Genomic DNA, 25,124 nt, shown 5'->3' with positions numbered 1-25,124 from the left:
TTTTTATGCCTGAATTTAACCCATGAATCGATGATCTGCATATCCGTTACATACTGGAACACAGGACATGTCATCATAAACCATGTTTATGTTGTAGTACCCATGAAATTATACACATTTGTGTTCTCATAAACCATATATACCAGAACACACAAATTAAATAAATATATAATTAATAAATATGAACAAATTAACGGCAATATTTTTTTTATCGCCCGATAAGAGTCTCACGTTAACGCAGCACGTTAACGCCGATAACGGCCCACCACTAATATATATATATATATATATATATATATATATATATATATATATATATATATATATATATATATATATATATATATATATATCACTACAATCTCACTACAACCTTTGGAAGATGGAAGACATACAGTAAGGGAGACATTGGCAAACATTCACCTGTAGTAACAACTTACGTTGTATTTACAGTAATTGTTTTTTTTAAGAATAAGTGTGTACTGTACGTACAGTAAGGGATATAATGGCAAAATTTCACCTGTATTAAGTCAGTCTTGTAACTACAAGTGTACTACAACCTTTGGAACATGAAAAAAACCCTTTTGGTGATTTACAGTAATTGTTTTTGAAAAATTATTATAAACTGTACATACAGTAAGGGAGATATTGGCAAGATTTCACCTGTAGTAAGTCTTGTAAATACAGACGAACTACAACCTTTGGAACAGGAAAAATACATTTTGGTGATTTACATTAATTGTTTTAAAGAATAAGTGTGTACTGTAGGCACAGTAAGAGAGATATTGGCAAAATTCACCTGTAGTAAGTAAGTCTTGTAACTACAAACTTACTACAACCTTTGGAACATGAAAAAACCCTTTTGGTGATTTAAATTAATTGTTTGTAAAGAATTATTATATACTGTAGATACAGTAAGGGAGATAATGGCAAAAATTAACCTGTAGTAAGTCAGTCTTGTAAGTACAAGTGTACTACAACCTTTGCAACATGAAAAAAAAACATTTTGGTGAATTACAGCATTTTATTAAAATAATTATTATGTACTGTACGTACATTAAGGGAGATATTGGCAAAATTTCACCTGTAGTAAGTAAGTCTTGTAACTACAAACATACTACAGCCTTTGGAACAGGAAAAATACATTTTGGTGATTTACAGTATTTTCTTTTAAGAATAAGAGTGTACTGTATGTACAGTAAGGGAGATATTGTCAAAAATCACCTGTAGTAAGTCAGTCTTGTAACTACAAGTGTACTACAACCTTTGGAACATGAAAAAAACCCTTTTGGTGATTTACAGTAATTGTTTTTGAAAAATTATTATAAACTGTACATACAGTAAGGGAGATAATTGGCAAGATTTCACCTGTAGTAAGTCTTGTAAATACAAACGAACTACAACCTTTGGAACAGGAAAAAAAAAACATTTTGGTGATTTACAGTAATTGTTTTAAAGAATAAGTGTGTACTGTAGGCACAGTAAGAGAGATATTGGCAAAATTCACCTGTAGTAAGTAAGTCTTTTAACTACAAACTTACTACAACCTTTGGAACATGAAAAACCCTTTTGGTGATTTAAATTAATTGTTTGTAAAGAATTATTATATACTGTAGAGTAAGGGAGATAATGGCAAAAAATAACCTGTAGTAAGTCAGTCTTGTAACTACAAGTGTACTACAACCTTTGTAACATGAAAAAAAAACCATTTTGGTGATTTACAGCATTTTTTAAAATAATTATTATGTACTGTACGTACATTAAGGGAGATATTGGCAAAAATTCACCTGTAGTAAGTCAGTCTTGTAAATATAAACGTACTACAACCTTTGGAACATGAAAAAACCCTTTTGGTGATTTACAGTAACTGTTTTTAAAGAAATATTATATACTGTACATACAGTAAGGGAGATATTGGCAAATTTTCACCTGTAGTAAGTAAGTCTTATAACTACAAACGTACTACAACCTTTGGAACAGGAAAAAAAAAAAACATTTTGGTGATTTACAGTAAGAGATATTGGCCAAATTTCACCTGTAGTAAGTCAGTCTTGTAACTACAAATGTCATAGAACCTTTGGAACATTAAAAAAAAAAAAAAAAAAAAAAAAAAAAAAAAATCATAATTTGTATTAATTATTGGACTTCGTTTTGTACTGAGTTGTAAATTTGCAGACGGTCCCTAAAGCAAGCCTAGGTGAATATCCAGCGAATATCAAACCTAAAACTAACTTTACCGCGCTAAGACAGAATTATGACTTCACACTGTACAGGGGGACGAGGCAGGGATGTCCACTCTCTCCATCTTTATTCACTATTTTTATTGAACCTTTAGCAGTATTCAGACCCTTTGCTCAGTATTTAGTAGAAGCACCCTTTTGATCTAATACAGCCGTGAGTCTTTTTGGGAAAGATGCAACAAGTTTTTCACACCTGGTTTTGTGGATCCTCAAGAACAGTCATGGAGTTGTTGTAAAGCCACTCCTTCATTATTTTAGCTGTGTGCTTAAGTGGTCATTGTCTTGTTTTCTCCACACATACCGCTTAGAATTAAGGCCAAAAAGTTCTATATTGGTGATATTTCTCATCATCTTGGAGTCCTTCAGGTGTTTTTTGGCAAACTCCATGCAGGCTTTCATGTGTCTTGCACTGAGGAGAGGCTTCATCGGGCCACTCTAGCCCCTCTCACACTGCACGTCGGACCCGCAATATTTCCGGAACATTGCCGGGTCGCCTTCTGTGTGAAAGCAACCACGTCCCGGGATTGATTACCGCATTGAACCCGGGTCGGGGACCTAGTAACATTGCAGGGTTCGACCCGGCACGAGCGCTGTGTGAACAACAGCCAGATCTAATTCCATGTCGAAGTGATGACGCGTGTTATCGCGCGACTCTTTTACCGGCTGTTAAAAGGAAGGAAGATCAACGTTCGCGACGAAAACATATGTGCAAACTGTAATGAAGCAGAGATCAGTTAGTTCCTAACTTTCCGCACTGACGCAGAGATCGTTTGCCAGTGTTGCCAACTTCTTTCAATGGAAAGTAGCTAAACCCTGCCTGAAAAGTCGCTAAATGCCGCTAGATGACGTCATATGCTAATAAGCATATTAATGACGTAAGTGCATCATATTATGGCATCATATTATCTTGCCCTTTCTGTGCTCATGTACTGCATTTTAATGCAGCCAAAATTCTCAATAAAAGTTTTTTATTATTATATTTTAATGTTTTTGTTGTCCTACAACGGAATTAATATTATAATGACTGAAACGCGGTCCATTAAGACTGCATAACCAGCTCCAGATGTTAATCTCTGCACTTAAATCCTATTCACGACATTGTCTAATGAAATCACATACACATAAGATTAAGACAATGGTTGTACTGTGATTTAGGCTATACTTGCATGTAAAATAGAGTTAGAAGCAACAGAATATATTTTTTTAACTGAAAGTGCTGCTCCTCTCTGCTCGCTGAATAGAGTAGATGCAGAGAGAGAGGCGTGTGTGCGCCCTGGGAGAGAGAGAGAGAGAGATCATGCTCGTGCGGCACTACCGGAGAGTCTCAGAGACTAAATAAGGTCTGTAAAAAAAAGTTGCTAGATTTGTCGCTAGTCGCTTTTTTGGAAAAAAGTCGATATGAGGGTCTGGAAAGTCGATAAATCTAGCCACAAAGTCACTAAGTTGGCAACACTGTCGTTTGCTTGTTTCAGTGAAAGTATAACGTCCCTAGCATTTTCGACTCGTACATTACACGTCACGCGCTGATGTCACGTGCCGTTACGGGATCTTCAAAGGTTGTGTGTGAAAGCACGCACATATACCGGGTCATCATTGGCAGTGTGAAAGTGCAAAATCTAGCGACCCGGGAACAATTGCAGGAACACTTTACACCTGTATTTGCTGGAATGGCAGAGTGAAAGGGGTTTCTGTTATAAAGCCCCTACTGGTGGAGGGCTGAAGTGATGGTTGACTTTCTACAACTTTCTCCCATCTCCCGACTGCATCTCTGGAGCTCAGCCACAGTGAACTTTGGGTTCTTCTTTACCTCTCTCACCAAGGCTCTTCTGTCCCGATAGGACAGTTTGGCTGAACGGCCAGCTCTAGGAAGGGTTCTGGTCATCCCAAACATCTTCCATTTAAAGATTTTGTAGGCCACTGTGCTCTTAGGAACCTCAAGTGCAGCAGAATTTTTTTTTTTTTTGTAAACTTGGCCAGATCTGTGCCTTGCCACAATTCTTTCTCTGAGCTCTTCAGGCATTTCCTTTGACCTCATGATTCTCATTTGCTTGCATGCACTGACATGCACTCTGAGCTGTAAGGTCTTATATAGACAGGTGTGTGTCTTTCCTAATCAAGTCCAATCAGTATAATCAAACACAGCTGGACTCAAATGAAGGTGTAGAACCATCTCAAGGATGATCAGAAGAAATGGACAGCACCTGAGTTAAATATATGAGTGTCACAGCAAAGGGTCTGAATACTTAGGACCATGTGGTAATTTAGTTTTTCTTTTTTAATAAATGTGCAAAAATGTCAAAAATTCTGTCAACATGGGGTGCTGTGTGTACATTAATGAGGAAAAAAATAACATTTGATTTGAATGATTTTAGCAAATGGCTGCAATATAACAAAGAGTGAAAAGGGGGGTCTGAATACTTTCTGTACCCACTGTATGTAACTTACACATTTGACTATCATGTTTCTAATTGCTTATTGTGAATGTCTTTTTTTTAATAACTATTGAATAGCTTAAGGATTCATGCAATACCAGGTTTCTGACCATCAGTTGTTTGTCAAATGTGTCATATTCTTGTTATAGAAATAACTTCCAAAATTATACCCTGCAAGAGCGGGAAAATTCACACCACGTTCTTGATATGATAACATATGATTTATGATACCCCGAGCAAAGAAAATATCTAATTGGTCAAGACAAGATTTGAGGTGTGCCCAAAGGCCAGTTTAAATACACCATTAAATTTTGATTTTAGCTTTTGCTCTTAGCCATGCCTTTTTTTCATTACATTTAGCGTTTTTTGAGTGCTGTTACAGCATGTTTTGGCCTGCATGCCTGCTGCTACTTCACCACACTAAAAAGAAACACAATCTAGTGTATCTCTTATAACTTTAACCTCATTGAGGAACTCAATGCGAGGGTTAAAGGGATAGTTCACCCAAAAATCTAAATTATATCATTAATAACTTACCCTCATGTCGTTAAAAAACCTGCAAGACCTCCATTTATCTTCAGGACACAGTTTAAGATATTTTAGATTTAGTCCGAGAGCTCTTAGTCCCTCCATTGAAACTGTGTGCACAGTATACTGTCCATGTCCAGAAAGGTAAGAAAAACATAATTAAAGTAGTCCATGTGACATCAGAGGGTCAGTTTTGAAGAATCAAAAATACATTTTGGTCCAAAAATAGCAAAAACTACAACTTTATACAGCATTGTCTTCTCTTACGTGTCTGTTGTGAGAGAGTTCAATACACAGTAGTTTGTGATATCCAGTTTGTGAACGAATCATTCGATGTAACCGGATCTTTTTGAACCAGTTCACCAAATTGAACTGGATCATTTTAAATGGTTCACGATTCCAATATGCATTAATCCACAAATGACTTAAGCTGTTAACTTTTTTAATGTGGCTGACACTTCCTTTGAGTTCAAACAAACCAGTATCCTGAGGTAATTCATTTACTCAAACAGTACACTGACAGAACTGCTGTGAAGAGAGAACTGTAGATGAACACAGACCCAAGCCAGATAACGAACAAAAGACTTGTCTGACTGCAATGTTCATATACTTTATATAATAACCTGCTGGAGATGACTGGAAAAACCATATATTGTTTTAATCGTATATTAATGTCTTTGCATTTCCAAAAGTTTTTGTTTTTCTGTGAAAACAACTGTTTTCATATAGCGATAGCTGGATATTTTTGTCCATATTAGGAATTTCCTGATATGACTTTCTGTGCGAGAGTGCCCACTGGCGTCGAGTATGAATGAAACGCACACAGTGTTTAGCTCTCTGTGATGTTCATCGCGCCTTATTCTGGGTCCGAATAAAACACCAGGTCATGTGCAGACTATCCTGTATCTTTGAGTTTAAATCTATATTTATTCACACCTTTATTATATATATATATATCTGAGTCCTGATCGGGAGGGTAGCGTTCGATTCCGATCAAGTCTGAAACCACGCGATCGGGCCTGATTTCCGATCATGTGATTGGATCTGGACATTCCTAATAAGTGATGAATGTCAGTTTATGTGCATATGACAAAAGACGTAGTCAGTCCGACAATGAACATTATTTACAGCAGTTATTATATGATGCAATCACACATGTAGCAATATTTGTTAGTTCTGTTTGTTGATTCAGGGTTAGCATCATCTGGGGTCCTCTGAGGGGTTGGCGTCATCTTTTCTCAGGTGTTCTGGATCCAGACTGGAGCTTGTGTAAATCCTAGTTACCACGGGATGTAAATCCCATGGCAAAACAGAGAAACAAATGGAGACATCATTAGCGTAGCTGTTGTTCCAATAAAGTAAAATTAATCAGTTTAACCAAAGCAAAATGCGCATTTGATCAGCTACAACTGTAGTCACAAATTATGAGAGGTATTATTTGAATGCTTGGCGAAAGATATGTGTTTTTAATCTAGATTTAAATAGAGTGTGTCTGAACCCCGGACATTATCAGGAAGGTTATTCCAGAGTTTGGGAGCCAAATGTGAAAAAGCTCTACCTCCTTTACTGGACTTTGCTATCCTAGGAACTACCAAAACTCCAGCGTTTTGTGACCTTAGGGAGTGTGATGGATTGTAATATGGTAGAAGACTAGTTAGGTATGCAGGAGCTAAACCATTTAGGGCCTTATAGGTAAGTAATAAAAATTTGTAACTGATATGTAACTTAATAGGTAGCCAGTGCATAGACTGTAAAATTGGGGTAATATGATCATATTTTCTTGACCTGGTAAGGACTCTAGCTGCTGCGTTTTGGACTACCTGTAGCTTGTTTATTGAAGATGCAGGATAAACACCTAGAAGTGCATTGCAATAGTCATGAATGCATGAACTAGCTTTTCTGCATCATAAACAGATAACATGTTTCATAGCTTGCCAATGTTTCTAAGATGAAAGAATGCAGTTTTTGTAACATGGGAAATATGGCAAAAGACAAGTTGCTGTCTAATATAACACCCAGATTTTTTTTACTGTAGAGGAAGTAACAGTATATCTGTCTAGTTGCAAATTGTAGTCTACTAGATTCTGTGTACTGTCTTTTGGTACAATAATCATCTCTGTCTTATCTGAATTTAATAGGAGAAAATTATTGGTCATCCAATCTTTTAAAGTTTAACACACTTTGTTAGCTTAGACAATTTAGAAGTTTCATCTGGTCTCGTTGAGATATATAGCTGATTATCATCAGCATAACAGTGGAAACTAATCCCATATTTTCTAATAATATTTCCAAGGGGCAACATATAAAATAGAAGGGGACCTAGGACAGACCCTTGTGGCACTCCATATTTTACTGGTGATAAATGAGATGACTCAAAGGCTCAGGAGATTTTTGAGTAGATGCATTACACAAGGAGTTGTGTACACACAATATATATATTTTTTCTGCTTTAACTTTTATTAACTTTTCTTTGCTTGTGGAACTATTGTTGCCCATGTTACTTTTAAAGCACAGCATTATGCACCTGGGATAATAAGCTTAAAGAAATACTCCACCTTAAAATTATAATTTTTGTAATCATTCCCCCATGCTGTTCCAAACCAATAAAAGCTTAGTTTGCTTAGATATTTTGGATGAAAACAGGGAGGACTGAGACTGTCCCATTGACTGCCAAGTAAAATAAGTATGAAAAAGTATGAAAACCATGGTCAGAATAGTCCATCTGCCATCAGTGGTTCAACCATAAGTTTATGAAGCGACGGTAATACTTTTTGTATGCGAATAAAACAAAAAATAATGACTTTAATTTACAATTTGTAACACATCCTGTGTCAGTATTCAGGTATAGACAAATGTAACGATTAAGTGTAAAATAACACTGCATTGTTCACAGTATGAATTAAATTTAGATTCATGTTTGATATAGCTGTTTTCTTATTTGATTTACAACAAAATCAAAATAAGTCTATCATTAAAAATAAGTCCATGTGACATCAGTGGTTCAACCGTAATGCTAGGAAGCTATGATAGCTATGACTTTTCGTGTGCAAAGAAAACAAAAATAATGACTTTATTTAATGATTTCTTCTCCTCTGGGTCAGTTTCCGCCTCCATTCACAAGAGTAACAGGATGCATGCGTTTGCATTTCTCTGCACAGCACATGCATGTTATCTACTTTAGCTCTCCGGCCCCAGTTGGACCTACGTGTGGAACATTATGAGGTCTGAATTTGAAAAATATTTATATATCACAAAATCTCCAAACATAGACAAGTCACATATCTAATGAAAGTACTCACTCTCAAGAATATCACTATTTGGTTATATCTTACCAATTATGCACTTTAGATTAACATAATTATCACAAGAAGGTGGAAATGACTCCTCTGAACAAGCAAGCACATGAGTCTTGCTCTGATCACTACTTCCATATGTAGCTACTAGCCCCAAATTTCAACTAATTATTTCAGTTGTTTTATTAAAAATTAGAATATTTCCATGTGTCTGTGAGCATGAATGGCCAAATGACACAGTATTATGTCTCAGATGTGCAGATCAAAGCAGCCAAAAACTTTGATTATTCTTAGTTTGAATTATATGTGTTTATCATAAAATGTTTAATATAAACAATATAATATATTAAATATTCCACTTCTGTGTTAAAATTCAGAGGGTTTCTGTAAATTGAGGCTGTAAAATTTCTCCATGTATGGCACCTTTTTAAATGTCAGAACACCAGTTTAATATTTGGGAAACCAGTGCAGCTGAACTGTGACCAGAAAAAAAAGACACTTTTTGGTCTGAAGACACATTAAATGCTTTTGTACTTACTGATGGGTTTTACAGATTATCTGTATCTATTATCTAGTGTCAGTTGTGTTAAAATCAGTCAGAGTATTTGTGGATTTTGTCCACAGACTGCCAGCTGAAGAGTCTGTTGGGTATTATTAAATTGTGTATTGTACTGAATTTCTCTAAAAATGAAACACTTACTGTTGTTGTAGATTATCTGGCTGTATGGTGACAGAAGAAGGTTGTGCTGCTCTGGCATCAGCTCTGAGTTCAAACCCCTCACACCTAAGGGAACTGGATCTGAGCTACAATCACCCAGGAGATTCAGGAGAGAAAGTTCTCTCTGATACACTCAAACATCTGGACAAACTCAAGTAAGTTGAGAAGAAACAATCATCCTGTCTGCTTTGTATGTGAGAGTATTTGTATTATATTTGTGTTATTTTGTATTATGTTGTGGCTGTCAAGAGAAACATTAGTTCTTTAAAAAAATAGCATGGGAAGCTCAAATAACTGTATCTGTGTCCCAGACAGAAGCTCAACTTCTCTGATGATTGGATGAGCTCTCAAATGAAAAGTAATTTACAACAAATAGTGACAAATATTTAATTTAGGACTAGAAATGAATGTCCTCCATAATACCAGTGAAGACCATAAATTCATTTCTGAATCTCTTGTGTCACCAAACCAAGCTGCAGAAATAATAGTCAATACATACTGTGGTCCCTGAGCAGATTACCTAAAGACTAGTAAACTCAATTTATATTCACTTGTTTGCAAATCATTGTCTGTATTGGATGCTGTTTTAGATGTTATGTTCCACTTCTGCTTTTTGAATGGCAGAGACAATTCATGCCAGACACTGAAATCAAAGTTTATAAAATTGAGTTGATTGGTTTGCGATTTGTTGTAATCAGTTAAAATTACTGTAGATTTTAAGTTAAATTATTCAGCTCAATTTTGAATGATGTCAGGTATGTTTCTCCATTGGTCCTGTCAGATACACCTGAATAGAGCAATATTAACCTCACTTATTAACTTAAAAAAAATAACCAGTTCAAATATACAACATAAATTAGACTTATGGGCTATTTGCAAAAAGGGACCGAATGCACATTAACATTTCTGCGGGGCTCTGAATGCGAACTACTTTTGTGGACGCGTTCTTCATGAAACAACGTGCAGAAACACGGCAGCTAAACTATAAAAATTCACAGCGTTTTAATATTATGGTCTTCTCATTATAATAGTGTCTATATAACATTCTCAGTTATAGTTATTATTATTCTGCCTTGTAGTTTGACCTGCTGCTGAAGAGATATCACTGTAGTACTTAAATTAAGCACTTGACTCAAAACCAAATGCATCTTATTTCAGGTAAATAATATATCCACAATATATATACACTGGCTTAAATGTTTTGAAATCACTTGTACCCTGTTCGACAAATTCCAGTCTCTGCCTGTGTCTTGGTAAAGTTTTAAATCCCTGCCTCCAAGATGCTCCTCTGTCGGTCACGGATTATGGAAAGTGAAACATAAATCTATATGGGTGGTTGGATTTATTCACGCACTTTAAAATATTAATTTGAAGCTTCTTTCTTTTCAGATTGTTACAGCTTTATCATAATAGGCTGTATATTAACATATTGGGATAAAACCGGAAGTTCTGTGTGAAATCAGACATTTGAGCATATAACTGAAATGGCATAATCAATAACACCCCGCAGATATTTGACTGTTAGATTGGTAGTCGAATCAGGCTTCTCGAATCAAAGCATCGATTCGTCAACTAGTCAGGGTCACCCTTAGTATGTATATGTTTCATTGTTTCCACATTTCTGTATTTATTTCTATATGTATTTATTTATTTATACATTTTTGAAAGTATCATTGCATTTTCCTCCCAAACTTTCATATCTGTATATTACAAATTATTTAAAACACTAAGCTTTTTCAGGTCATGGCCTGGTTTTTCGGTTTGTCTAGAATTCAGCATCTGTTGTTATTTAGTTAAATCAATTTTGAAATATCTGCAAATGCATGTTGACATTTTAGGTTGTCCGCTGATCCATTTCTAATTCAGTTCAGATTGAGACAGATCATTATGTGTATTTACATGGACACCTTTTGTTTCCATCGGATTTAATTCATTCTGGTTGACGAATCCGAACGTAGTGTTTACAGAGTTTCCCGCTGCTGTTGCATACTGTTTTAAAAAGCACACGTGATATTCATCTACTTCGGGTCCTAATTAGGCGACGAGCAGCACATGAACTGTTGTGCTGCTTAACGTAACTTAAAAATAAAAAAAAGGTGTAAAAGTGCCCCTTCCCACACCCAAAACTAGTGGTCTGTTGATGAGAGTCTTAAACGAGGACTGGTGGGACGTGGTCCTGTTCCACTTCACATAAACTGAATGGAGCTGACAGCCGTGCTTGCCCGGGCAGCTGTGAGCATCAGGATGGAGGTGAATGCACCGCCCAGCCCTGAGTGCTCATGGCTGTTTGATTGGTTCTCGGTGTGGAGCGCGACTCACAACCGCGTTTTACTCTGGTTCCTTTCTTCCCGGATGTGCATGGGGAAATGATGTAATCGTGGATGGCCCCTTTTACGTCCGGAAGCAGCTCATTTCGTTCCTCCGACCTCACTACCCTCGATGGCGGGGCAGCTAGGGGTGTGTTAACATTCCCCAGCAGGAGAGTGCAATTGCGGTGCACTTCTGTCCGCAAAACGCAGCCACTGTGAGGGATAGTCCGCACCTCTCACCCAAGGCCTGTAAGCTGTCGGCCGCGCTCGCTACCAAGGCTTACAGTGGTGCTGGCCAAGCTGTCTCTGCTTTGCATGCCATGGCTATCCTGCAAACCCAACAAGCCAAGGCTTTAACAAATGCACGAGGGTAGGACCAACCCGAGGTTGATGCAGGAGCTGCGCATGGCGACTGACCTCCCCCTTCCAGGTGACGGAAGTCACAACGCAGTTACTTGGATAGGTGATGTCCACTCTGGTGGTCCAGTAGTGCCGTTTCAGGTTCAGCCTGGTCTGTATGAGAGACATTGACAAAGTGCATTTTCTCGATGCTCCCATGTCCCAGGCTGTCCTGTGTGGCGACGCTGTCAGGGGCTGTGCCCAGTAGTTCCTGACAGAACAACAGCAGACTGAGGCCATACAGCACATCTTGCCACGACGTGATCCTCCGGTTGCCACCATCCTGTCACAGGCAGTGCCTCAGCCTGCTCGTCGCCGTGGGCGCCCCCCTGAGTTCGACTCGGCTACGCGATTCAGTTCGCCCGGCGACCCCCCAAGTTCAATGGCGTGCTCGAGACTTCGGTGGCAGTCCGGGACGCCTCTGTCTTGCGCGCCCCTGCCCCACTCTGGGAAGTGGGCATCTGGATCCTCAACTATCTCGACGACTGGCTCATTATGGCCCGGTCCTGAGAGCAGTTGTGAGATCACAGGGACTTGGTGCTCCGGCACCTCAGTCAGTTGGGGCTCCAGGTCAACCGAGAGAAGAGCAAGCTCTCCCCGGTGCAGAGAATCTCTTATCTCGGTATGGAGCTAGACTCTGTGAGTATGACGGCACGGCTCACCAGCGAGCGTGCCCAGTCAGTGCTGAACTGCCTGAGTTCCTTCAGAGGCAGGACAGTGGTACCACTGAAACACTTTCATAGGCTCCTGGGGCATATGGCATCCACAGCCGCAGTCAAGCTGCTCGGGTTGCTTCATATGAGGCCACTTCAGCACTGGTTACACTCCCGAGTCCTGAGATGGGCATGGCGCCGCGGTACACATGGTGTCACCATCACACCGATGTGTCGCCGCCTATTCAGCCCCTGGTCGGACCTTGCCTTTCTACGGGACTGTGTGCCCTTAGAACAAGTGTCCCGGCACGTTGTTGTCACAACAGATGCCTCCAACTTGGGCTGGGGCGCGACATGCAACGGGCAGGTAGCTTCAGGGTCCTGGACAGGACCTCGACTGCTTTGGCACATCTACTGCCTGGAGTTGCTGGCAGTGCATCTAGCTTTGCGACGGTTTCGTCCGCTGCTGCTGGACAAGCACATGTTGGTCCGCATGGACAACACTGCAGCTGTTTCGTACATCAACCGACCGGACGGTCTACGATCACGTCGCATGTCTCAACTCACCGGCCATCTCCTCCTCTGGAGTCAGATGTGGCCCAAGCCGCTGCGGGCTGTCCACATCCCGGGGCACCTCAATCGTGCAGCCGACGCGCTCTCACCACAGCTCACTTTCCCCGGAGAATGGCGACTTCATCCCCAGACGGTCCAGCTGATCTGGAGTCGATTCGGGGAAGCTCAGGTAGACCTGTTTGCTTCCCACAAGTCCTCCCACTGCCAGCTGTACTATTCCCTGTCCCAGGCCCCCCTGGGCACAGATGCACTGGCACACAGCTGGCCTCGGGCTTTACGCAAGTAAGCGTTTCCCCCGGTGAGCCTGCTCGCACAGACACTGTGCAAGGTCAGGGAGGACGAGGAACGGTCTTGTTGGTTGCGCCTTACTGGCCCACCCGGACCTGGTTTTCGGAACTCATGCTCCTCATGACAGCCCCTCCCTGGCGCATCCCCCTGAGGAGAGACCTCCTCTCTCAGGGGCTTGGCACCATTTGACACCCGCATCCAGATTTCTGGAACCTCCACGTGTGGCTTCTAGACGGGACGCGGCAGACCTAAGTGATCTGCTCCCAGCTGTGGTAGACACTATCACTCAGGCTAGAGCCCCTTCTACGAGGCAGGCCTATGCTCTGAAGTGGAGTCTGTTCACGAATTGGTGTTCTTCTCACCGAGAAGACTCCCGGAGATGCCCGGTCAGAGTCATCCTTTCTTTCCTGCAAGAAAGGTTGGAGCGTGGGTTGTCACCCTCCACCCTGAAGGTGTATGTGGCTGCCATTGCAGCCCATCACGATGCAGTGGACGTTCGGTCCCTGGGGAGGCATGACCTGATCATTAGGTTCCTGAGGGGTGCCAGAAGGTTACATCCTCCTAGGACACCCGTAATTCCCTCCTGGGACCTCTCTATTGTCCTGACGGGACTTCAGAGGGGTCCCTTTGAGCCGCTGGATTCAGTCGAGCTTAAGTTCCTGTCTCTCAAGACAGTGCTCCTGATCGCGCTCACTTCCATCAAGAGGGTCAGGGACCTCCAAGCATTTTCGGTAAGTGAAGAGTGCCTTTTGTTCGGGCCGGCCTACTCTCACGTTCAATCAATCAATCAATCACCTTTATTTATATAGTGCTTTAAACAAAATACATTGCGTCAAAGCACTGAACAACATTCATTTGGAAAACAGTGTCTCAATAATGCAAAATGATAGTTAAAGGCAGTTCATCATTGAATTCAGTTATGTCATCTCTGTTCTGTTCAAATAGTGTCTGTTTTTATTTGCAATCAAGTCAATGATATCGCTGTAGATGAAGTGACCCCAACTAAGCAAGCCAGAGGTGACAGCGGCAAGGAACCGAAACTCCATCGGTTACAGAATGGAGAAAAAAAACTTGGGAGAAACCAGGCTCAGTTGGGGGGCCAGTTCTCCTCTGACCAGACGAAACCAGTAGTTCAATTCCAGGCTGCAGCAAAGTCAGATTGTGCAGAAGAATCATCTGTTTCCTGTGGTCTTGTCCTGGTGGTCCTCTGAGACAAGGTCTTTACAGGGGATCTGTATCTGGGGCTCTAGTTGTCCTGGTCTCGGCTGTCTTTCAGGGCAGTAGAGGTCCTTTCTAGGTGCTGATCCACCATCTGGTCTGGATGCGTACTGGATCCGGGTGACTGCAGTGACCCTCTGATCTGGACACAGACTGGACCTCGGAACAAGAGAGAAACAGACAAATATTAGCGTAGATGCCATTCTTCTAATGATGTAGAAAGTACAGTGTTATGTGAAGTGTTTCCGGTTCCGGTTTACCTAATTAATGCAGCCTAAAGATTACCCGTAGGTACCCGGCCTGGATATGTGCCCAAGGTTCTCACCACTCCCTTCCGAGACCAGGTGGTGAACCTGCAAGCGCTGCCCCTGGTGGAGGCAGATCCAGCCTTGTCATTGCTGTGTCCCATAAAAGCGCTTCACATAAACGTGGACCGCACCCAGAGCTTTAGAAGCTCTGAGCAGCTCCTGGTCTGTTTTGGAGGTCAGCAGAAGGGGAAGGCTGTCTCTAAGCAGAGGTTGGCCCACTGGATAGTGGACGCCATTGCCTTGGCTTACCATTCCCCAGGACCTGCCTCATAGACCCCTTCCTTATGTTGTACTGCCCCTGGGTCAGTCCATATCGGTATATCCACGTCACCTCCCTACGGGTAGGATGTGGTCTACGTAGCGACCTTTTCCTAAGGCTCTCTTCTCCATTGTCTTGCCAGCTGAAAGAACACATAGGGAAGATTTGAAGCAATCTTTCTCTGAAGGTTGAAATCCCTTCCATTAACTTTATGTGGGCGGAACAGCAGCATGGCCTTCTCCAGCAGCGATGTACTCACCCTTTGGCCCCTTCGGTACCAAGGTCAGTGAATTTGCGCTGGGGCTTTGGGAAGGTTACAACCTTAAGCGTAGCTTTTGTGGCATGCCAGGGCTTGTCAACAATTGCAGCGCCACAGGGTTGTGACGAGGTTCAGGTTGTGGCGTTTTCAATAGGACCCCATTTGTCGGTCGACATAACTCATAGTGACCGACAGATAAGGAACGTCTCGGTTACGTATGTAATCCTCATTCCCTGATGGAGGGAACGGAGACGTTATGTCCCCATGCCACAACCTTGAACCATTCGCTGTTGCCGGGACACGTTCTCGGCTCCTCAGCGTAAAACCTAATGAGTGGATGCTCCTGTCGCCCTATTTATACCCGTCGGCACGGGAGTGGCTCAGGTATGTTAATCCACTAGCCAATTTTCATTGCCGTTTTCTCTTAAATTCAGAGATGATTGGCCTCCCAAGTGAGACCCCATTTGTCGGTCGACATAACGTCTCCATTCCCTCCATCAGGGAACGAGGGTTACGTACGTAACCGAGACGTTCCTTATCTCTCGGTCACTTCAGCATAAATAATCCACACAAGAAATATGAGCATACATACAACGTCAGTCATGCAATCTCCAAAAAGGTGATTAAAGCTGCAAACTTTGCATGTGTATCATTCAAATGCATGTACTAAAATATATTCTATAATTCGGGAATACCTAAGGCACAAACTGATATGCATTTTTATTTGTAATTTAATGCATAGATAAATGTGAGCACAGTACACTTATACTAGTATTTTTTGTCATATTCACTCAGTATTACTTCTATGATCTAATTCACAAATATCTCAATTACAGTTTAGTAAAAATGTATTGTACTTAGTTGTGTTTTTGGAACAAAAACAGTCCAGTACATTATAGTCAAACACATTTTTATATTGAAATAATGAAGACTTCCTACACATGGCATTTTAAAAACCGGATATTTTATTTATAGTTCGATTATGGATATTTCACGTCATGTTCGAATGCATATTCGAATATTGAACAAAAAGTGACAGCCCTATGACACACAGTTTATCTTCTGGGCCACTAAAGGTGACAGTCAGCTATGGTCAAAAACAAAGTCCAGGCCAGGGACAGGGTATTGCTGACAAGCTATGACATTGGGTAAGGGAAAAAAATATATATATTACTTGTCACAAACATTATCAATACTATCAGAACGCTGTCTAACACTAGTGCAGAGATCTGTAGAACAAGTACGCCATTAAGAAGTCATGCTACATCATTCAGTATAGTAGTTAAACTTTCACAAATCGTGCTATAAACATTCATAAGAGTACTAGACAAAGTAAAGCCCTGCATTTCAGCCCGAGCCCGACAGGCCCTGACTTATTTATGCCCCTCGGGCCGGGCTTCGGGCCAATTTTCACGTTATAGCTGACATGCGGGCCGGGCCTCGGGCCTTTTTGGGTTATCCTTCTATTTATATTTTTAGACATTAATAAAAATAAAAAAATAGAAGTTGACGTCGACGATAGAAAAACAAATATAGAAAGACATTTCATAACCTCATAACTTTCAGAATCTGATAATTCAACCCGTTATAATTAAACTATATATATATATATATATATATATATATATATATATATATATATATATATATATATATATATATATATATATATATATGAGGTAACACTTAAGAATAAGGTTCCATTAGTTAATGTTAGTTAACTACTTTTGTTAACATGAACTAAGCAAGAACAATCCTTCTACAGCATTTATAAGTCTTAGTTCATGTTAATTTCAACATTTACTAATGCATTATTTAAATCAAAAGTTGGGCTTGTTAACATTAGTTAATGCACTGTGAATTACCATGAACTAACAATGAATAACTGTATTTTCATTAACTAACATTAACGAAGATGAATAAATACAGTAATAAATGTATTATTCATCGATCATACCGTAAAATAGGATTTTGGTCATATTGCCCACTCTTGGTGCAGATCAATGCTGTTGTGTTTTGTTCCTGAATTAATCTGTTTTTGAATGAACCCTGTGAGCCATCTATTCAACACTCCATTCATAAAATCACTTGCTTCATTTCTAATTGCATTGTTTTGAACTAATCATTTGATTTCAATGATTCAGTTAATAAATTTATTAGAGACTTGCTACCATCTAATGGTGGTTTTATTGTCATATTTATTTATCCATTAAATACATAAACCAGCCAATTTAATTCGACCAAAAAAAAAAAAAAAAAAAAGGAAAATGAATTATAAAGCATAGTTCATTTAATGAATCTCTGACTTTCATTAAAGAAAAATGTGTTTTCACAATGAATACAAAATGTATCTAATTTTTAAAGTTAGCTGCAGGAACCCTGGCCCCACAAAATAAATACTTGATCACACCATCCACCCCCCAACGTGTACATATATATATATATATATATATATATATCAGTTTTATTACAGATTTGCATGTAGAGTTCTGTGTTTGTCTTCCCTCTGTGATTTGATGTAAAATGAGTAATGCAGAATCTAATTTCTTATTGTGATATTTTTATTGTATTTGTAATTTGTATTACCAAAGGAATTGCAGTATTGCTGACTAAAATTAAAACAAAGCAGCTACAAAGCAGCATAACATAAGTGAAGATCAAATGTTTCTGTTTGTCTGTCACTGTATCGTTCACCCGCTGGGTCTCAGTCAGTCAGCTTCTTTGTCTTTGTGTCTCATGAAACAAAACTAAATAAAGCCACTCTGCAGGTTAAACTATATATATTACTGCATATGCCGATCCGATGATCCATGCTAACTGCAAAAAACAGCAGTCACAAATGATTTAGCTTTTGTTCTCTAAAATAAACTGAATGCCTTTTTGAGTTTACGAGAGATGGAAAAAAGAGTTTATTCGTAACATAAAAGTTATGGTGTCGAATGGGGTTCCTCTTATGGTTCTACATAGAGCCATTAGACAGGTACTTTATAGCCCAGCGGTTTTCAACTCCAGCAAAAATATTAAGATCTGCTGTAAGTATTAACTTGACATCTCAATGTCAACTCTCTGTCAGATCTAAGAACATTAATTTCCTGGTTATGAAAAAATAACTTTCTTACTGTACAATCCTACTCAGAGCATGTAGCAAAAATCTGCATGATTAGGGACTCCAGTTATGAGCAAACAATGAACAACCTCAAGTGTAAGATTTTATTAACTACTCATTCCATGGTCTGTCTGAATACTGGATTCTGATTGGCTGGCAGGTATGCAGTAAAACCATCGAATGCACAGGAAGTTCCATGTCAGTTTAATCACAGTTCCATATTAATGCACTGCTTTAATTGATGCACACTAACCAACACTCATCACTCGCTCTCTCTCTCTCTCTCTCACACACACACACACACACACACACACACACACACACACGCAAACATACAAACTTAGCTGTCAATGCTTCCAGTGAATTTTATTACTAAAATTACATTATTATTATTATTATTATTATTAGTTTTAGTATTAATAATTACCTTTAAGTAGGTACTTATCTTGAGTACTATATATTATACTACATTGTTATTAGCAAAGTCACAAATATATGTCGCAAAATCACAGTTTTTGAAGTATTTTTATATAGAGAGAGATGCGCAGGCTCACAACTGTCATCTCTTTCTCTCTCAGAATCAGAATCAGAATCAGAAAGAGCTTTATTGCCAAGTATGCTTACGCATACAAGGAATTTGTTTTAGTGACATAAGCTTCCAGTACACAGAGACAACAACACACAGAAAAAAAATAAAAAAAAATAAAAATAAAAAAAGAGATTTACAAATTGGCAAATAAATAAGTGTATAAACAATTGTGCTATAAATGATAATGGAATAGGATTGAGTGAGATGCAGGAATGTTCTAGGATAAATATAAGGATATTGCACGTTTATAAGCATAAGTAGAGAACATTTAACTGTTCATGAGGTAGATTGCCTGGGGGAAGAAACTGTTCTTGTGCCTTGCTGTTCTGGTGTTTGCGGCTCTGAGGCGCCGGCCAGATGGCAAAAGTTCAAAGATGGGGTGACTTGGATGTGAGGGATCCAGAGTGATTTTCTGAGCCCTTTTCCTCACTCTGGATGTATACAGTTCTTGAAGGGTGGGCAGGGGAGCACCAATAATCCTTTCAGCAGTCCGAACAGTTCTCTGTAGTCTTCTGATGTCTGATTTTGTTGCTGAACCAAACCAGACAGTTATTGAAGTACAGAGGACAGACTCAATGACGGCCGAGTAGAACTGTTTTAGCAGCTCCTGTGGCAGGTTAAACTTCCTCAGCTGGCGAAGGAAATACAACCTTTGCTGGGCTTTTTTAACAATGGAGTCAATGTGATTGTCCCACTTCAGGTCCTGAGAGATGGTGGTTCCCAGGAATCTGAATGACTCCACTGCAGTCACAGTGCTGTTCATGATGGTGAGTGGGGAAAGTGCAGGTGGGTTTCTCCTAAAGTCCACGATCATCTCCACTGTTTTGAGCGTGTTCAGCTCCAGGTTGTTAAGACTGCACCAGACAGCCAGCTGCTCAACCTCTTGTCTGTAAGCAGACTCATCACCATCCTGGATGAGGCCGATGATGTGGTGTCGTCTGCAAACTTTAGGAGCTTGACAGAGGGGTCTTTAGAGGTGCAGTCGTTGGTGTACAGGGAGAAGAGCAGAGGGGAGAGAACACATCCCTGAGGGGCACCAGTGTTGGTGGAGCAGCTGTTTGATGTGAATTTCCCCAGTCTCACTAACTGTTGCCTATCTGTCAGAAAGCTGGTGATCCACTGACAGATAGAGCTAGGAACAGAGAGCTGGGTCAGTTTGGTCTGAAGGGCTGTTGGGATGATGGTGTTGAATGCCGAACTAAAGTCTACAAATAGGATCCTCACATAAGTCCCTGTTTTGTCCAGATGTTGCAGGATGAAGTGCAATCCCATGTTGATTGCATCATCCACGGACCTGTTTGCTCGGTAAGCAAACTGGAGGGGGTCCAGTAAGGGTCCAGTGATGTCCTTCAGATAAGCCAGAACCAGTTTTTCAAACGACTTCATGACGACAGACGTTAGAGCCACAGGTCTGTAGTCGTTAAGTTCTGCTATCTTGGGTTTCTTTGGGATGGGGATGATGGTGGAGCGTTTGAAGCAGGAAGGCAGTTCACACAACTCCAGGGATCTGTTGAAGATCTGTGAAAAGATGGGGGCCAGCTGGTCAGCACAGATTTTCAGACAGGCTGGTGTAACACCATCTGGGCCTGGTGCTTTTCTTCTTTTGTTCTTCTTGAAGACCTGGCGCACATCATCTTCACAGATTTGAAGAGCAGGAGGTGTGGAGGGTGGGATTGCAGGAGGTGTTAATGGTTGTGTAGGGAGATGGTCAGAATGGGTGATGGGGGTTTCAAATCTGCAATAAAACTCATTCAGGTCGTTAGCAAGTCGTTGATTAGCCTCAGTGCAAGGGGATGGTGTCTTGTAGTTCGTGATGGCTCTTAGACCTCTCCACACTGAAGTAGATTCGTTGGAAGTAAACTGGTCTTCCAACTTTTTAGCGTAGGTCGTTTTAGCCGCTCTGATCTCTTTGTTCAGTGTGTTCCTGGCCTGATTGTACAAGACCCTGTCCCCATTTCTGTAGGCATCCTCTTTGGTCTGACAAAGATGTCTGAGTTTTACTGTAAACCATGGCTTATCATTGTTGAATGTTAAATAAGTCCTGGTAGGAATGCATATATTCTCACAGAAACTAATATAGGATGTTACGGTCTCTGTGAGTTTGTCCAGATCGGTGGTAGCAGCTTCAAAAACACTCCAATCAGTGAGGTCAAAACAAGATTGTAAATCCTGCTCTGTTTCGCTGGTCCATCTCTTCACAGTCCTTACTACAGGTTTAGCAGATTTAAGTTTTTGCTTGTAGGACGGTATAATATGAACCAGACAGTGATCAGAACGTCCCAAAGCTGCTCTTGGAACAGAGTGATATGCATCCTTTATTGTGGTGTAACAGTGATCCAATATATTACTGTCTCTGGTGGGACATGTAACATGCTGTCTGTATTTTGGCAGTTCACGGGAGAGATTGGCTTTGTTAAAGTCCCCAAGAATGATTAAAACAGAGTCCGGGTGTTGTTGTTCTGTGTCTGTGATCTGATCAGCAAGTTTCTGTAAAGCTGAGCTCACATGCGCTTGCGGAGGGATGTAAACACTGACCAGAATGAAGGAGTGAAACTCCCGCGGCGAATAGAACGGCTTGCAGTTGACAAACTGCATTTCTAGATCAGGACAGCACATCTTCTTTAACACAGTTACATCTGTACACCACCGTTCATTGATGTAAAAGCATGTCCCGCCGCCGCGCGATTTCCCAATGGATTCTGATTCGCGATCCGCTCTAAACAGCTGAAAGTCCGGCAGATGGAGCGCGCTGTCCGGTATGGCGTCATTCAGCCAGGTTTCCGTGAAACACAGAGCAGCAGAGTGAGAGAAATCCTTATTTGTCTGAGAGAGCAGAAGCAGTTCGTCTGTTTTGTTGGGTAGAGAGCAGAGATTTGCGAGATGGATGCTGGGCAACGGCGTTCGAAATCCGCGCTTCCTGAGTCTGACAAGCGCTCCCGCTCGCTTCCCCCGTCTGCGCGTCCTGAAGCGCTTGATCAGCGCCACCGCTCCTCCGATAACAACGTTCAGTAAAACGTCTGAATAATTTAATTCCGGTAAAAGATCTTGTGGTGTGTTCTGCCGAATGTTCAGCAGTTCATCCCTGGTGAAACTGATCGTGTTTGTTAAACAAAAAACAGGAAAAACGAACAAAAACAGCACAAACACTGGAGAGCCAAGCACTGAAGCAGCCATCTGCGGCGCCATCGAGTACTAAACAGCTAAACAGAGTACTCAATCAATAATTAATTGAAATACATGGTATAATTAATTCAAATATGTGGTCTTCCACACTATTTCATCTCTGTGTCTGATTTGAAGTGGGTAGGATGCTAACGCTAATGAGCCGTAATGGGAAAAAAAATTAGTTTCACCCATTCAATCAAATATTGTTCTGCAAACAGCAATACAAGTTGTCTATAACTTGTCAACTGACCATGGAATAAGCGGGATGATAATAACCCCTCACTTAAACACTTAAACTAGCCACACACACTACACACACACATACAGTTGGCACAGGAAGAGGGGTTAAATCTTGAGCAGTAAAGAGAAGAGAAATAAAGACATGGAGCTATCATCAATCAGATATTCAGCAGATCTACAGCCTAATGAGATCACAATAGTGACAGTAAATGTGTTTGTTTACTAGACTACGTCTGTAATTCTGTTCTCCTCTGAGTGCACCTGTGACTCTCTTTTACATCTGTTTATCTGTGTGTCCACAATACAAAGACACAATACAAACAAGACAGAAGTGAGTTTGGTAAATCTGATGATAAATATTCAAATGTATATTTAGTGTCTGTGTACTTCACGTATACTACTGTGTGTGTGTGTGTGTGTGTGTTCTAGTGTGGATCATGGAAGAGAGTTCAGGATCAGAGCAGGACCTCAAAAGTGTAAGTCCAGAAACAGTCACACAGTTTGAGTGTGTGTTGTTCAGTTGTTGTAATGTGTGTGTTGTAATGTGTGTGTGTTGTGTTCAGATGCCTGTGATCTCACACTGGATCCAAACACAGCAAATGGATATCTCGTTCTGTCTGAGGAGAACAGAAAGGTGACGTGTGTGACTGAGCGACAGTCATATCCTGATCATCCGGACAGATTTGATGAGGAGTGTCAGGTTCTGTGTTCAGAGACTCTGACTGATCACTGTTACTGGGAGACTGAGTGGAGTGGATATGTTCATATATCAGTGTCTTATAAAGGAATCGAGAGGAAAGGAGGGAGTGCTGACTGTGAGTTTGGAGATAATGAAAACTCCTGGAGTCTGTTCTGCTTTGATCAGAGAATCAGTGTCCATCACAATCGTCAGGAAACTGTCATATCTGCAGCTCGAGGCTCCTGTAAGAGAGTAGGAGTATATGTGGACGAGTCGAGGGGGTCTCTGTCCTTCTACAGCGTCTCTGACACACACACACTCACACACTTACACACACTCACACACACATTCACTCAGCCACTACACGCTGGATTTAGATTTAACAGTTACAACTCTTCAGTGTCTCTGTGTCACATTAAACACACACACACACACACACACACACACACCTGACTGACACACACACTCACACACCTGACTGACACACACAGACTGACACACACACACACACACACACACACACACACACACATTCACACACACATTCACTCAACCTCTGCACGCTGGTTTTAGACTTGATTACAACTCTTCTGTGTCTCTGTGTCAAAACGCATTAAATTGTCTCAATTGTCTCAATTTCTTAATTTCAGGGGAAATACATTTTGTCATATATTTTTGCCCAGTAATATTTTTCATTTATTATTTAGAATTTATTTAAATTTGACAATTTGCCATATTTATAAAACAAATTTCAGTCACACTTGGTTCTTGAAATATAACTCTTTTTTTTTTCAGAAAAATCAACAAACTCAATATAATATTTTTTTTTCAATATTTTTGGGGGGTTATTGCTTAGAATTTTTAAGAGGTTTTATGCTACTTTTCAATATTGAAAAAAATTTAATGAGCTTTTGTATCCATTAAAAACTATTAAACTGAGCCTCTTAATTTTTGAATCACACTTGCTTCTTGAAATATAACTCTTTTTTTATTTTTATTTTTTTCAGAAAAATCGCCAAACTCAACTCAATATACTATTTTTGTTCAGTAATATTTTTTGGTTTATTATTTAGAATTTTTAAGAGGTTTTATGCTACATTGATTAAAAATTAAAAATTAATAAAATCTGAGCTTTTTCATTTTTTTGTCACACTTGCTTCTTGAAATATAACTCTTTTTTTCTTTTTCTTTTCTAAAAAAACAACAAACTCAATATAATATTTTTGTTCAATAATATCTATTTTGTTATTCTTTAGATTTTGAAGAGGTTTTATGATACTTTTTAATATTTTTTAATTTTTATGAGTTATTTTATCCATTAAAAATAATTAAACTAAGCTTCTTTATTTTTGAGTCACACTTGCTTCTTGAAATAAAAACTCTTTCTTCAGGAAAATCAATGTAATACATTTTTATTCAATAATATTTTTGGTTTATTATTTAGAATTTTAAGGAGATGTTATGTACTTTTTTAACATTTATCTAATTTGTAGGAGTTATTTTATCCATTAAAAACAATTAAACTCTGAGCTTCTTTATTTTTGAGTCACACTTGCTCCTTGAAATATGACCCTTTTTTTCTTTATTTTTTTTATATCAACAAACTCAATATAATATAATATAATTCTGTTAAATAATATTTTTTTGTTTATTATTTAGATTTTTGAAGATGTTTTATGATACTTTTCAATGTTTATCTATTTTTTATGAGCTATTTTATCCATTACAAGAGTCTGTAATGCAATAAAGTGATTTTAAAGATATTTTAAAGCATTTGCTGCATGGATAAAAAAGGCTAATAAATAATTAACTTATCAAACACAAACACAAGCAAATCCTTTATTTTTTATGGTATTCAGAACAGAGCA

At 39.7% G+C, this 25,124-nt stretch overlaps 1 protein-coding gene across 14 annotated transcripts in view; it reads left to right on the top strand.

The window, feature by feature from the left end:
- LOC127944770 (NACHT, LRR and PYD domains-containing protein 12) overlaps window positions 1–23,729 on the top strand; it is a 108,871-nt gene extending 85,142 nt beyond the window's left edge. For all 14 annotated transcript variants that reach the window (XM_052541022.1, XM_052541037.1, XM_052541029.1 and 11 more), the window contains 3 exons: window positions 9,205–9,366; window positions 23,007–23,053; window positions 23,141–23,729. In XM_052541022.1, the coding sequence (XP_052396982.1) occupies window positions 9,205–9,366; window positions 23,007–23,053; window positions 23,141–23,709 (778 nt within the window). In that variant the 3' untranslated portion in view covers window positions 23,710–23,729. The remainder of the gene's footprint in view (window positions 1–9,204; window positions 9,367–23,006; window positions 23,054–23,140) is intronic.
- Window positions 23,730–25,124: the final 1,395 nt, after the last annotated feature.

The sequence above is a fragment of the Carassius gibelio genome, chromosome A3 (assembly GCF_023724105.1).
Source record: "Carassius gibelio isolate Cgi1373 ecotype wild population from Czech Republic chromosome A3, carGib1.2-hapl.c, whole genome shotgun sequence".
In the NCBI taxonomy this organism is placed as follows: Eukaryota; Metazoa; Chordata; class Actinopteri; order Cypriniformes; family Cyprinidae; genus Carassius; species Carassius gibelio.
The sequence above is the reverse complement of the archived record's forward strand: the minus strand, read 5'-3'. Positions and strand labels throughout refer to the sequence as shown.